Here is a 13,487-nt window from a genome sequence, read left to right as displayed (position 1 = left end):
TCTTGTAGAGAAAAATGTGTTGTTTTTAATGAATGTTAAACAAAATGCATTACAGGTGACCTTTCTGAGATAGTATCTAATTACCAAGGAAAAAATTATGGGATAATTTCTGTCTACGTTCAAGAATCTGCTGGCTCAGTTTCTTCATCTCTGTGACACTCTCCTGCAGTCAAACAAACCTGAGACCAGTTGTGTTGCACTTCTCTAAATATGTACAATATCCTTGTAGTCCTATCTGGTACAAGTCCCGCACACTTGAGCAATATTCTAGGATGGGTTGCATGAGTGATTCGTAAGCAATCTCCTTTGTAGACTGATTGCATTTCTATGGTATTCTACTAATGAAGTCTGCTAGCTGCTCTGCCCACAGTTCAGCCTAGACGGTGATCCCATGTCATGTTCCAACTAAATGTTCCCACTCATGTATTTGTATGAATTCACAGATTCCAGCAGTGACCCATTGATATTATATTTACAGGACACTATATTTTTTTTTGTTCTGTGAAATGCGCAATTTTATACTTCTGAACATTTAAAATAAGCTGTCAATCTTTGCACCTCGAAATCTTATCCACATCTGACTGAATATTTGTACAGCTCGATTCAGACTGTACATCACTGTAGATAACTGCATCATCTGCAAGAAGTCTGAGGTGTGTATTAATATTGTCTGTAAGAGCATTAATATACAACATAAACAGCAAGTGACCCTACACACTTTCCTGGGGTACACCTGAGGTTACAAGGGCTATCCAGAAAGTAACAGATGTTTTGGTCTATTGTGGCAGTGGGTGCAGCTACAGCTGGCATCTTGGTGCCACAATGTTTCTACACTCAGTAAGCATCAAGTTGTGGTAACATGTGGTCTGTGCATCTGCTACTTTGCTTTCTGTGACGTGTTAAAATGTGCATTACATCAGAATGTCCTGGCACTTGCGAGTTGTGTTCTGTGATTAGGTTTTTATTGGCAAAAAACTGTAAATCAATTGAAATTTATTGTGACCTTTGTGATGTGTGCAGAATAGGAATAAGTGAAAGGTGAGTGAGGCAATGATGGGCCGATTTTAAAAATGGCCATACCAATGTTCACGATGAGGACTGTAGTGGTAGGTTTAGGTTTGTGACTAACAAACTTGGGATGAGAATCAACGACAAAATTCGTGAAAATCGTCATTTTATGATTACAGAACTTTCGCAACATTTTCCCCAAATTTCATGAAGTTTGGTGCATGAAACTGGGGAGAAGCAGCTTGGTTACCACAAATTTTGTGCTAGGTGGGTTCCCACAACCACAAAAAACAGACTGGCTGCAGCAATGTCCTTCCTTAAAGATTACAAGAAAAATGGTAACAAAATTAGCGATTGTGTTGTAACTGGGGACAAGACTGGGTGAAGCATGTCAATAGTAAAACTAAACGGCAGTCGAGGGAATGGGGACATACAAATTCTCCCAAGGAAGTATTTGCAAACACTGTCAGCAAGACTAGTCATGGTTACTCTGTTTCGGGACTCTAAGGGAGTGATCCTCATTGATTTCCTTGAACAGGGCACGACAATTAACTCAGTTACTGACAAGTTAATGCAGGTCATACAACATAAGCATTGGGGTAACCTTGCTGAAAAGTTTTGATTTTTCATGACAATGCACGTGCACATATGGTCAATTGTACCTGAAAGATCCTACAAGGTTTTGGATAGGAGGTGTTTGATCATCCACCATATAGCTCGCATTTGGAGCCGAGTGACTACCACCTCTTCCCAGCAATGAAGAAATGCCTCACTACACAACACTTTTAACTAAACTGCATGCTGGTATAACTAGTAGATGCAGTTGCAGGCAGCAGATTTCCACAGAGTTGGTATTGAAAGACTTATGCCATGGCATGATAAGTGCCTCAATTTGAATGGTGATTAAATAAAAAAAAGTTTACGATTATACCTTTAAAATATATGCAATAAAAATTGGATTTTCCATATAGTTATTTTGTTTACTTCAAAATGTCTGTTACTTTCTGGATAGCTCTAGTATTTCTACATTATATGGCGACTCTCCATCCATGATAACATGTTGCACCCCCCCCCCCCCCCCCCGACCAAGAAATCCTCCATCCTGTCACAAATTTGGTCTGATACCCAACACTGAATCAATTGTTTCTCAGAAACTGAGAAATATTGCATTACCTGACTGCTTTGATCTGCTGCTTTCAGGATGTATTATGAGAAAAGTATGAGTTGGGTTTCACTTGATGTAAGTTCACGAAATCCTTGCTGGTTGACATGAGAGGAGTCATTCTGTTCGAGATGCCTCATTATATTTGAGCTCAGAATATGTTCTAAGATTCTACAACAAATGCATGTCATGGGTATTGGATGGTAGTTTTGTGGAGCACATCCAGTAGACAGGTGTGACCTATGCTTTCTTCTAGCTACTGAGCACAGTTTTTGGTTTGAAGGATCTATGATGGAGGAGGAGGAGGAGATTAGTGTTTAACGTCCCGTCGACAACGAGGTCATTAGAGACGGAGCGCAAGCTCGGGTTAGGGAAGGACGGGCAAGGAAATCGGCCGTGCCCTTTGAAAGGAACCATCCCGGCATTTGCCTGAAACGATTTAGGGAAATCACGGAAAACCTAAATCAGGATGGCCGGAGACGGGATTGAACCGTCGTCCTCCCGAATGCGAGTCCAGTGTGCTAACCACTGCGCCACCTCGCTCGGTGATCTATGATGGATTACAGTTAACAGAGGGTCTATTGGATATAGAATTTGATAGGGATCCCAATGGGCCCTGCAGCTTTGTTCAACTTTAGAAATATCAGCTGTTTCTCAGCACCACTGACACTAATATCGATTTCACTCATCTTTTCAATGGTACAAGAACTAAACTGGGGCAATACTCCTAGGTTTTCCTTTGTAAAGGAACATTGGAAAACAAAGTTAAGCATTTCTGCTTTTGTTTTGCTACTCTCAATTTCAGTTCCTGCCTTTTCCATTTGCCTCTATTATTTCAAGAAACCATTCCATCCTGAAGCTAGCAGATCTTATAAAAACCAACAAAAAAGCTCACCAAAAGCAGAACTTTCAACGAAAATTAATTCAAGATATAATGCTACCTGGATTGTGAATATTTGGGTCAGCTGAACCTACTCATACTGGATGTCAGTTTCGTCCCATATGATTATGTGACTTATGTGTGCAAGCACAAAGATAACACAACACTAGCAGTATTTCTTATGCATCTGTGTCAGATTTGTGGATGTAGGTTGTGGTAACATTGATCGGTGGTGTGGCTAAAGGCCTATGTCAGACTGGAAGGTGACAGTCTGGTTATGAGTTGGCGAAGCCAACGAATGTGAATACCAAATCTCAGATGTGGTGAAATATTGATCTGTAGCAAAGCCTGAGGTCTAGGATAAGTTTAATGGTGATAGTTTGGTTGTGAACTGGCAAGTAGTATGCTTCAGTTAATATGAATGAGTGACACTGGCACAGCGCAAAATAATACAAACATTCACGTCATAGTCACAAACATTCGACAGGAGCTCCTTGTCCAAGTACTGAATATTGAGGGCTTTAGAATTTGCAGAGTTGCCTTTACTATGAACAGGCAGCTACACACCAAATACAAACAGAATCTCATATTTTAAGGTGAGAATGATGTACAAAATTAGAACAACTCACATGGAATATCTAGTCATCATTTGACACGTATTAGCCTATTATAAGAATGTCAGTTATCCACTGTATTTATACATATTAATGAACCAGGTGCTTATTAGCAAGGTATCTCATGGATTTAAGCAGGCTATTTCTTTGTCATGAGACACATCTCATATCACTGTACAAGTTAGCAGACAGACACCTTGATTTAATGAGAATAATAATAGAATACTAAAATGTTTGACAATGTGATTACGCATCTCGGAATGAGTAGCCTATTATATTTGAAACACAATAGTAAACCAACTCTTTCGATAACTGAATCAACATAAAAGTTCTGTAACTAAATTCCTAGCAGTTGTTCTTGGAGGCTTGGATGCGCTGTTGCAATCCCCATCAAATTGACGGGTCACTAAGGCGTGGATACAAAAGTATGATTTCTGACAAATACAAATACTCAATGATTTTAAACGATTTCGTGTCCCTTCTTAAACCAAGTCAATCAAAGATTGCAAAATATACAACTAGTATATTATATTACCTCGTATTACACATATGTAAGAAAACAGATTTCTCTCTGAGGTGCAAGAATGAATTCATGTAGATACTTTGATGACAACAATACTTGTTTGTCGTCATATGAATAATTACATACGTCACTTACAGATGCACAGTACAAGGAAAAGGTTGATACTCATAAAGGCCAAAGCGTCATTCAAACTTTCTTGGTGGAGTTGACCATCTTCAAATATTGAGTACACCTTTTCTCATAAAAAAAATAGAACACCAAATAATAAACAGTGTTTCATTGGCCTACACAGTTATTAACTCCAAATACACGGTATCTTTAACTAGCACTATAAAGTCATTGTTACATACAATAGTTTCCGAACTACACAGGGGCACGTCAATTACTCGCACTTCCACAACTATGTTATTCTGTCGAGAAATAGCATGTGTGTTGTGCGATCAACAAAATGAAATATCAGGATGTGAATATTAAAACCAATATTACTCACCAGCACTTTGAAGACATGTTATAATATCTTTTTCAATAGTGTCTAAGACTTGTATTCTCTCCATGGGTGCTGTCATTGCGCAAATGTTTGCACGACACTATTATTTCAAGCACGGACTGCACCGCTACTATCCCGCTTCACAGTTGCGCTCTTCCCGACGCCTACAGTAATAATAATAATAAATAACAAAACAGCAACACAGTATATGAAAGTATCGTACTCGATAGTTATCGACTATCGATAAGACGAAAAGTATGCTCTTGTATGACATCTATTGCACAGCGTTGATTTATCGATATATCAGTATAATGTTTGTATCCGTGGAGAAGAAAGACATGTATTTTCAAATAGGAGTTTAAAGCAAGAGAAACAGTTAAAAGTGACTGAGTACTGCTATCAGCTGCGACAAATAAACAGCACCAAAAATTAGAATACTTCAAATGATAGTATATCTTATATGGTAATGTACTTCAAATGGCACTAAAAATAATTCTGCCTATTAATAACTTCCTTCTCCCTACTCGAAAACCACTGTACAGAAAGAAAATTTGTTATGCCTTTTATAGACTTGAACTTAAACCTATGTAGGCATTAATTTGATATACGATTCGTGATCTCAAGCGAAGTAGATCTATAACAATTTACAAACTGTGCATAACTTTGATGAACAAGATGCTACAAATAAACCCGCAAATTTAACAGTTCCCATTTGAGGATAATACTTCTTCCATATAATCTTGTCTGTTGATCCCAGCGCGAAGACGTAACGAAGATAGGATTATGAATCTCCTCACCACTTTAATTATATGCTCTAACGGAGGTGTGCCAGCATCATTGCCTTGCAAGCAAATAGTTTCTTTAGGACTGTTGCATTTCTTGACTCTTGAGTTGAATTGTGTCAAATATGTTGTCTTCATAATTCCATTTTATAATTTCATCATTGCTCCGATTCATACGTTACATAATTTTCGAAATTCTATGAAGTTACCAAGGTATACTAAGATTCCCGCAGTATTTTTCGATTATTTTATCCTCGTACGTAAATGTAGGCTTATCAGCCTACAGGCTTGTTTGAGTTCCGAATTAAGTTTAATTATGTTGCCCAGTTTTTGTAAACATTTAATGGAAATTGAAAATTTCTGCCAGAGGGGCTCTCGAACTTACTGCTTACTACAAGCAGTTGCTTTAATCATCAGGCATTTTGAGCGCTCTTCCAGGCCTGACGCCTTTAGTTAGTTAGTTCCTTGTTCATAGATCAAATTCACAGTTAATATAATGATATGGAACATGTGACTGCCACTGTTGTTTCCACTCACAATGGATTTTCAGTACTATGCTTTGATTTTCATGTGACAATGTATTGAGTATGATTACAGAAAACTGCAACTATTCAACTTTTTAAATATATATTTATTCCCATAAATTAGTTTTTAATCCTTTTCGTACTCGTCTTCAGCTGGGATGTATAGAAGTCACCTCTTTATTTCTGCAGAATGATGCAGGCTCCTGGCTTGCCACAGTATAGTTAGGATTGTAGTTAGCATTCTCTTGCACAGTATTGTGGATAGTGACCACCACTTCCACTTTGTCTCTTGGCCTTTAATTTATCACTCCATAAATATATTTATTGTCACCATAAATCCACCAACAACCAGTATGTGTCAGTATTATGGAGACAATCAGTACACATATTGAGTGTGAAAATTTATTTATTTGTAACCGATAGGCAATTAAAGTGGAAGCTGCTAGTTGGACACTATTTATATTACTGCTCGTTCTGTTGTAAGCCAGTATCCAGGATCGTGCTACGTAAATAAAGATGTAACTTCCATGTGCCCCATCTCGAGGTGAGTCTGAAAAAGGGAGTATTTTAAAATAGTTATTGGTTTGCAGTTTTCTGCATTTATAAGAAAATACTTGTTTGTATGACTGATCGAAGAAACTATTTACATATCGTGTTACCTGGTCTTGTTAAATAAATTTGGGTTCATGATGTAGTGACTGCATTGTGCTATGACTGCTACACCATCAGTGTTGCAGGATGTGCGCTTCTATCTCCAAAGTGGCTTGTAAAGGGAACTGTGGGATCATATCTACAGCATTGGGGTGAGCTCAGAGTCGAGTACTTACTCAGCATCAACCACCTTTTTTAACCAATGCTTCTATCCAGGAGGTTGATGACTGTGGCCTCGTAGTCAACCATGCTGGCAGGCAGTGGGTGAGTACGCTGAGACAGTGGAATGCAGTGACAACACAGTGCAGCGAAGGACTTACTGATGCAAGGAAGTTATACAGGGGTTGAAACTTACAGAGTGGCAACTATTTATTCACAACCGATACAAAAGAGTTACATGGTAGTACCTGTTACTGCCCTTCAAACAAGTCACCAGCGTTGTGTAGAGCCTATTGCCAGCGATGTGGAAGGCGTAGTATACCATTAGCAGAGCCTGTTCTGTTGACGGTGCGTTTGAGGCGGTCTACTGCCTGTCGAATCTCTGGAACAGTTCTGAAACGAATGCCATGAAGTGGTTCCTTCATCTTCGGTATCAAATCGATGTCAGAAGGACTTAAGTCCGGGGAGTATGGTGGATGGTACAGTACTTCCCAGTCCTATCGACCAAGCAGAGTAGCCACAGCGTGCGCTGTATGCACCCGTGCATTGTCGTGCAAAATAATGCGTGGGCTGCGCAGAAAGTGTCGCCATTTCTTTCACAAATCTGGCCGCAGGTGATGCTTCAAAAACGTACAGTAATACTGTGCATTGATGGTCTGCCATGGAGGAACGTAATGCTTTAGGATCACACCATCGTAGTCATACACGAGAATCTCCGTAACTTTAGACCTCTCCATTTGCACCATCAACAGAACAGGATCTGCTAACGGTATACTACGCCTTCCACATTGCTGGCAACTGGTTCTACACAACGCTGGTGACTACTTTGAAGGACAGTAACAGGTGCAAACATGTAACTCTTTTGTATCGGTTGTGAATAAATAGTTGCCACTATTTAAGTTCCAACCCTCGTACAAATGAGCTGGCGTATGCTGCCTGTGCCTCAAGGTGATTGGCAGGACTTGCAGATACTCTGTCAAATCTATGACTCTTTGAGACTGGCTTGAGTTTCAGGTGATTGCACCCAATGGGTGGCTTCACCTTGTCATATCTAATTTGTACTGTAGAACCGTTAGCGTTATTTGATGGCTTGTAGACCAGTGGTTTCACCAAGTTGATCAGGCTGTTCAGTGAGACTGTCACTTCTTGGCCACACATTTGACCGATCACTGATGTGGGGACTGGACTGGCTGAATGCGTGATGCCAAAGGTTTCAGTCACTAGTGACTGAGCTGGCATCATATATACACGCACTGGCCAGGTATGCCCTTCACATAGTGGGTTGTGCAAATGATGTATTGCGTTGCAGGATGTAGTAGTGTAGTCTGCTGTTGCTGGTAGAATACTGTGGTGCTGAACACAATGGCAGAGTTACTGCAGCACCCAGTGGCAGAATTGCTTAGGTGGCTGGCCATACCTTTTGACTGGTTGCTAATGGCCTGCCTGATGCCGAAGTCTCATAACTTTGTGCTCCCTTGGAAGAATTTGGTCCTCTGAAGTCCTGACTGGTACTGAACCGGTGAACTACTGAAAAGATATGGTACAACTATGCATTATGGTCTCTCTCTCTCTCTCTCTCTACTATTTACACATTACACATTGTCTATTCGTCTTCCATATACACAATGTATGAGTGCTAGTACAACCACAATGTCCTGTTACTTCTTCAAGCCATATGCTCAATCCATTGTGTTGTGGGCAATGGACTAAGAGAAGGATTTGGCAGATGACTGTCCACTGATAATTGGCTTAGGCCACTGAGCAATGACCAGGATTAAGAAAGTTACCCAGCACAAAATTCCTATTACCACGACTTTGTGCTTGTATCCAGTGCCGTATCATTGAATATGATGGAACAAGTGTTCTGCATTAATGAGCCCATTCTGTGCTGCTAACAGCTTGTCGAGGGGATGAAGCATGGAGTAATGAGAAAATTTAGAGAACTAGAATTTGAGACCGACTGTTGAATGACTCTACTGCCACCAATGTACATTGTGTGTAAGGACCACGAAGATAAGATTTGAGAAATTAGGGCTCATACAGAGCCTTATAGATAGTCATTTTCCCCTTGCTGTATTTGCATGTGGAACAGGAAAGGAAATGACTACTAGTACCCTCCGGCACGCACCATACGATTACTTGCAGAGTATCTGTGTAGATGTAGATGAACTCAGCCCATTCTGCCATTCTTTTATGGGTGTAACACACTTGTTATGAATTTGTAACAAATGACAAAATTGCTTTATCCGTTCTGACCTGAAGTTAGTAATTGAAGTCTCTGTAGTATTGAACTTAATCCATGGCTTGCCCCACTGTTTCAGCTTTTTGATTCGAAATAGCTATAATTTCTGTGTAGTGTGAAAAATGATCTATTAGTGTTAACAAACTATGATTTCCGGCCACATCTGCCCAAGAGGATCTAGGGTATTTGAACCAATCATGTCGAATGATCTGCTTCCCTCCACTCAGCTCTGTTGCAGAATTTGCTGATGATTTAATTTGGCTACATGTGCACGCGGTACATAGTTCTTTACAAACTGCTCCGTATTCTGCTTACATGTTCGCCATTAATATTCTACATCTACGTCTATACTCTGCAAATCACCATGAGATGCATGGCAGAGGGTACGTCCCACTGTACCAGTTATTAGGGTTTCTTCCTGTTCCATTCACATATGGAGCATTGGAAAAATGATTGTTTGAATGCCTCTGTGTGTGCAGTAATTATTTAAACCTTATTTCTCAATTTCAATGTTAGCGATACATAGGGGATTGTAGTATACTCCAAGAGTCATCATTTAAAGCCGGTTCATGAAACTTTGTTAGTAGGCTTTCTCAATATAGTTAATGCCTATCTTCAAGAATTTTCCAATTCAGTTCCTTCGACATCTCTGTGAGACTCTCCCATGGATCAATCAAACCTGTGACCATTCATGCTGCCCTTCTCTGTATAGGTTCAACATCCCTATTAGTCCTATCTTTTATGGGTCCCCACACACTTGAGTAGTATTCTAGAAGTGGTTCCACAAGTGATTTGTAAACAAACTTCTTTGTAGACTGATTGCACTTCCCCCCGTATTCTACCAATGAACCGAAGTCTACCATCTGTTTTACCCACAACTGAGCCTATGTGATCATTAAATTTCACATCTGTACAAAGTGCTGCACCCAGGTATTTGTATGAGTGTCTGATTCCAACAGTGACTCATTGATACTATAGTTCTACAATGCTACATATTTTGTTTTGTGAAGTGCACAGTTTTATATTTCTGGATGTTTAAAGCAAGTTGCCAGTCTTTGCAATACTTTGAAATCTTATTGAGATCTGACTGAATATTTATGCAGCTAGTACTTAATTCTAGATAACTGCATCATCTGCAAAATGTGAGGTTACTATTAATATTGTCTGCAAGGTCATTAATACACGTCATGAACAGCAAGGGTCCCTACATAATTCCCTGGGGCACACCTGAAGTTACTTCTACATCTTACGATGGCATACTATCCAAGATAATATGCTGTGTCTTCACTATCAAATAAGTCATCAGTCCAGTCACAAATATCGCTTGATGTCTGTATGATTGTACTTTTGACAATAAGTGTAGATGTGGTACTGAGTCATATGCTTTTTGACCCTCAAGAAATGCTGCATCTACCTGACTGCCTTCATCCAACACTTTGAGGTCATCACCTGAGAAAAGTGCAAGTTGTGTTTCACACGATCGAAGTTTTTATACTGTGTTCTGACTGGCATTGAGGAGTTCATTCTGTTCAAAGTACCTCATTATGTTTGAACTCAGAATATGTTCTAAGACTCTACAACAAAGCAATGTCATGAATACTGGATGGGTTTTGAGGATTGTTTGGCTCCTCTTCTTGTAGATGGCTGTGACCTGTGCTTTTTTCTAAGAACTGGGTACAGTTTTTAGTTCAAGAGATCTGTTGTTGTTGTGGTCTTCAGTCAATATCGAGAGATCTATGGTACATTATAGTTATTAGAGGGGCTAACTCAGCTGCAATTTTAGTATACCATCTAACAGGGATTCCATCGAGCCCTAGAGCTTTGTTCAGTTTTAATGATTTCAGCTGTTTCTCAGTAACATGACACTAATACTTCATTCAGCTTTTCAGTGGTAAAAGGACAAAATTGCGACAATTCTCCTGTGTTATCATTTGTAAAGGGACATTGAAAAAGGGATTTGCTTTGCTACCCTCAATTTCATGTCCTGTCTCATTCGCTGCGGACTGGACACTAACTTTGGTGCCACTGACAGCCTTTACATATGACAAAAATTTCTTTGGATTTTGTGAAATATCATTTGACAAGATTCTGCTGCACTGGTCATTGAAAACTTCACACATTTCTTTCTGGACACCCAAACGCATTTCATTCAGCATATCTCTACCTGTACACTACATTAATCCTTGTTACATAGATCATAAATATGACATTTAGTAATGATGTGGAACATGTCACTTTAACATAAGTTTTCTTTACACAAAATAACTAATTAATTTTTTTTTTTTACTACTTCATATCTAAGAATTCATCTATTGAGTAGAAGGAGTTGTCATTCGGAAATTCTTTTAATTTGCTTTTAAATGTTGGTTGGCTGTCTGTCAGACCTTTAATACTATTTGGCAAATGACCAAAGACTTTTGTGGCAGCATAATTCACCCCTTTCTGTGCCAAAGTGAGATTTAATCCAGAATACTGAATATCATCCTTTCTTCTAGTGTTGTAGCTATGCACTTCGCTGTTGTTTTTGAATTTGGATAGGTTACTAATGACAAATGTCATAAGTGAACATATGTATTGCGAAGGTACTGTGAATATCCCGAGTTCCTTAAACAAATCTCTGCAAGGTGATCTTGGGTGGGCTCCAGCTATTATTCTGATTACACACTTTTGTGCAATGAATATTTTCTCTCTTAATGACTAATTGCCCCAAAATATGATGCCATATGAAAGCAGTGAATGAAAATAGGCTTAGTAGGCTAATTTACTGATATGTTTATCACCAAAATTTGCAATAACCCTAATAGCATAAGTAGCTGAACCTAACCGTTTCATCAGATCATCAATGTGTTTCTTCCAATTCAATTTCTCATTGATGCACACACCCAGAAATTTTCAGTATTCTACCTTAGCAACAGACTTCCGTGCATAGTCTATATTTATCAATCGTGTTATACCATTTACTGTACAGAATTGTATAAACTGTTGTGATTCTTCAGTTTCTCCAGGCGTATTTTATGACGAAATAAATCTCGGGTGAACAGCCTGGTACGAGTGCGTAGGACACAATATTTTGGCAATCAGGTGCGGTGATGTACATCAGCGCATCTGATGCCGGCAACATGGTTGATTCCCGAAATATTGTGTCCTATGCACACACATACCAGGCTGTTCACCCGAGATTTATTTCTTCTTGTATAAACTGTGTTTTCTCAAAATTTTGTGAGAGTCCATTTGCAGAGAGTCACTAAATAATTTTCTGAAAGACATTATTTACAATTTCCTCAGCTGATTCTTGTTTCTTGGGTGTGATTACTATACTTGCATCATCAGCAAAAAGAACTAACTTTGCATCTTCATGAATACAGAGTGGCAAGTCATTAATATATATTAAAAACAATAAGGGACCCAAGTCTAAAACCTGTGGGACACCATTCTTGATAGCTCCCCAGTTAGAGGACTCTGCTGGTTTTTGTAGACTATCTGTACTGTTAATTTCAACCTTCTGCATTCTTCCAGTTAAGTATGAATTAAACCATTTGTGCACTGTCCCACTCATACCACAATAATTAAGCTTATCTAGATGAATTTCATGATTCACACAATCAAAAGCCTTTGAGAGATCACAAAATATCCTAATGGATGCTGTTCAGTTATTCATTGCATTTAATATTTGATCAGTGAAAGCATATATAGCATTTACGGGTTGACAGAAGCGACTGATCCCACGCGTTGGCTTTGACCCGTGACATAAGGGTGTTGTCGTGTGTGACGTCATGACGGTGCGGAGTTTGGTTTGTGAGTGTGGCGTGTTTGTAGATGTCATCGTGTTGTGGTTTGTTGTGCTCTCTGGTGGTATGTTCAGGGTTTTCGTTTGTGTGGTGTAATGGACTCAGTTTGCTTTTGCTCATTATCCAGAATTGTTCGAGTGTCGGCTGTGTTTGTAGTGGAATTCATTTCAGTGAGTTAACGATTTTGTGTGAAGGTTAATTTAGTGTTGTTCACTGTACATTATGTGCTAATTTTAGTAAAATTAATCTGTTGTTGATATTGTTCAGGTACTGCTGGTACTGCGAACGGCTGAAAGCAAGGGGAAACTACGGCCGTAATTTTTCCCGAGGGCATGCAGCTTTACTGTATGATTAAATGATGATGGCGTCCTCTTGGCTAAAATATTCTGGAGGTAAAATAGTCCCCCATTCGGATCTCCGGGCGGGGACTACTCAAGAGGATGTCGTCATCAGGAGAAAGAAAACTGGCGTTCTACGGATCGGAGCGTGGAATGTTAGGTCCCTTAATCGGGCAGGTAGGTTAGAAAATTTGAAAAGGGAAATGGATAGGTTAAAGTTAGATATAGTGGGAATTAGTGAAGTTCGGTGGCAGGAGGAACAAGACTTCTGGTCAGGTGACTACAGGGTTATAAACACAAAATCAAATAGGGGTAATGCAGGAGTAGGT

At 39.3% G+C, this 13,487-nt stretch overlaps 2 protein-coding genes across 5 annotated transcripts in view; one reads left to right on the top strand and one right to left on the bottom strand.

Annotated features, from left to right (window-relative positions):
• The window catches only part of LOC126236886 (mediator of RNA polymerase II transcription subunit 11), a 50,762-nt gene extending 45,880 nt beyond the window's left edge, over nt 1–4,882 (bottom strand). The window contains exon 1 of the mRNA XM_049946519.1: nt 4,678–4,882. Coding sequence (XP_049802476.1) covers nt 4,678–4,753 — 76 coding nt within the window. The 5' untranslated portion in view covers nt 4,754–4,882. The remainder of the gene's footprint in view (nt 1–4,677) is intronic.
• Nucleotides 4,883–4,974: 92 nt separating this feature from the next.
• Nucleotides 4,975–13,487, top strand: part of LOC126236885 (rho guanine nucleotide exchange factor 7) — a 160,098-nt gene continuing 151,585 nt past the window's right edge. For 2 of the 4 annotated variants that reach the window (XM_049946517.1, XM_049946515.1), the window contains exon 1: nt 4,976–5,137. The gene's annotated coding sequence lies outside the window, so the exon portion shown is untranslated. Of the gene's footprint in view, nt 5,138–6,847; nt 6,896–13,487 lie in introns of all 4 variants that reach the window. The other 2 variants (XM_049946516.1, XM_049946518.1) reach the window with 2 other exon arrangements.

Source organism: Schistocerca nitens, chromosome 2 (assembly GCF_023898315.1).
Source record: "Schistocerca nitens isolate TAMUIC-IGC-003100 chromosome 2, iqSchNite1.1, whole genome shotgun sequence".
Classification (NCBI taxonomy): Eukaryota; Metazoa; Arthropoda; class Insecta; order Orthoptera; family Acrididae; genus Schistocerca; species Schistocerca nitens.
This window is presented reverse-complemented; position numbering and strand designations above follow the sequence as displayed.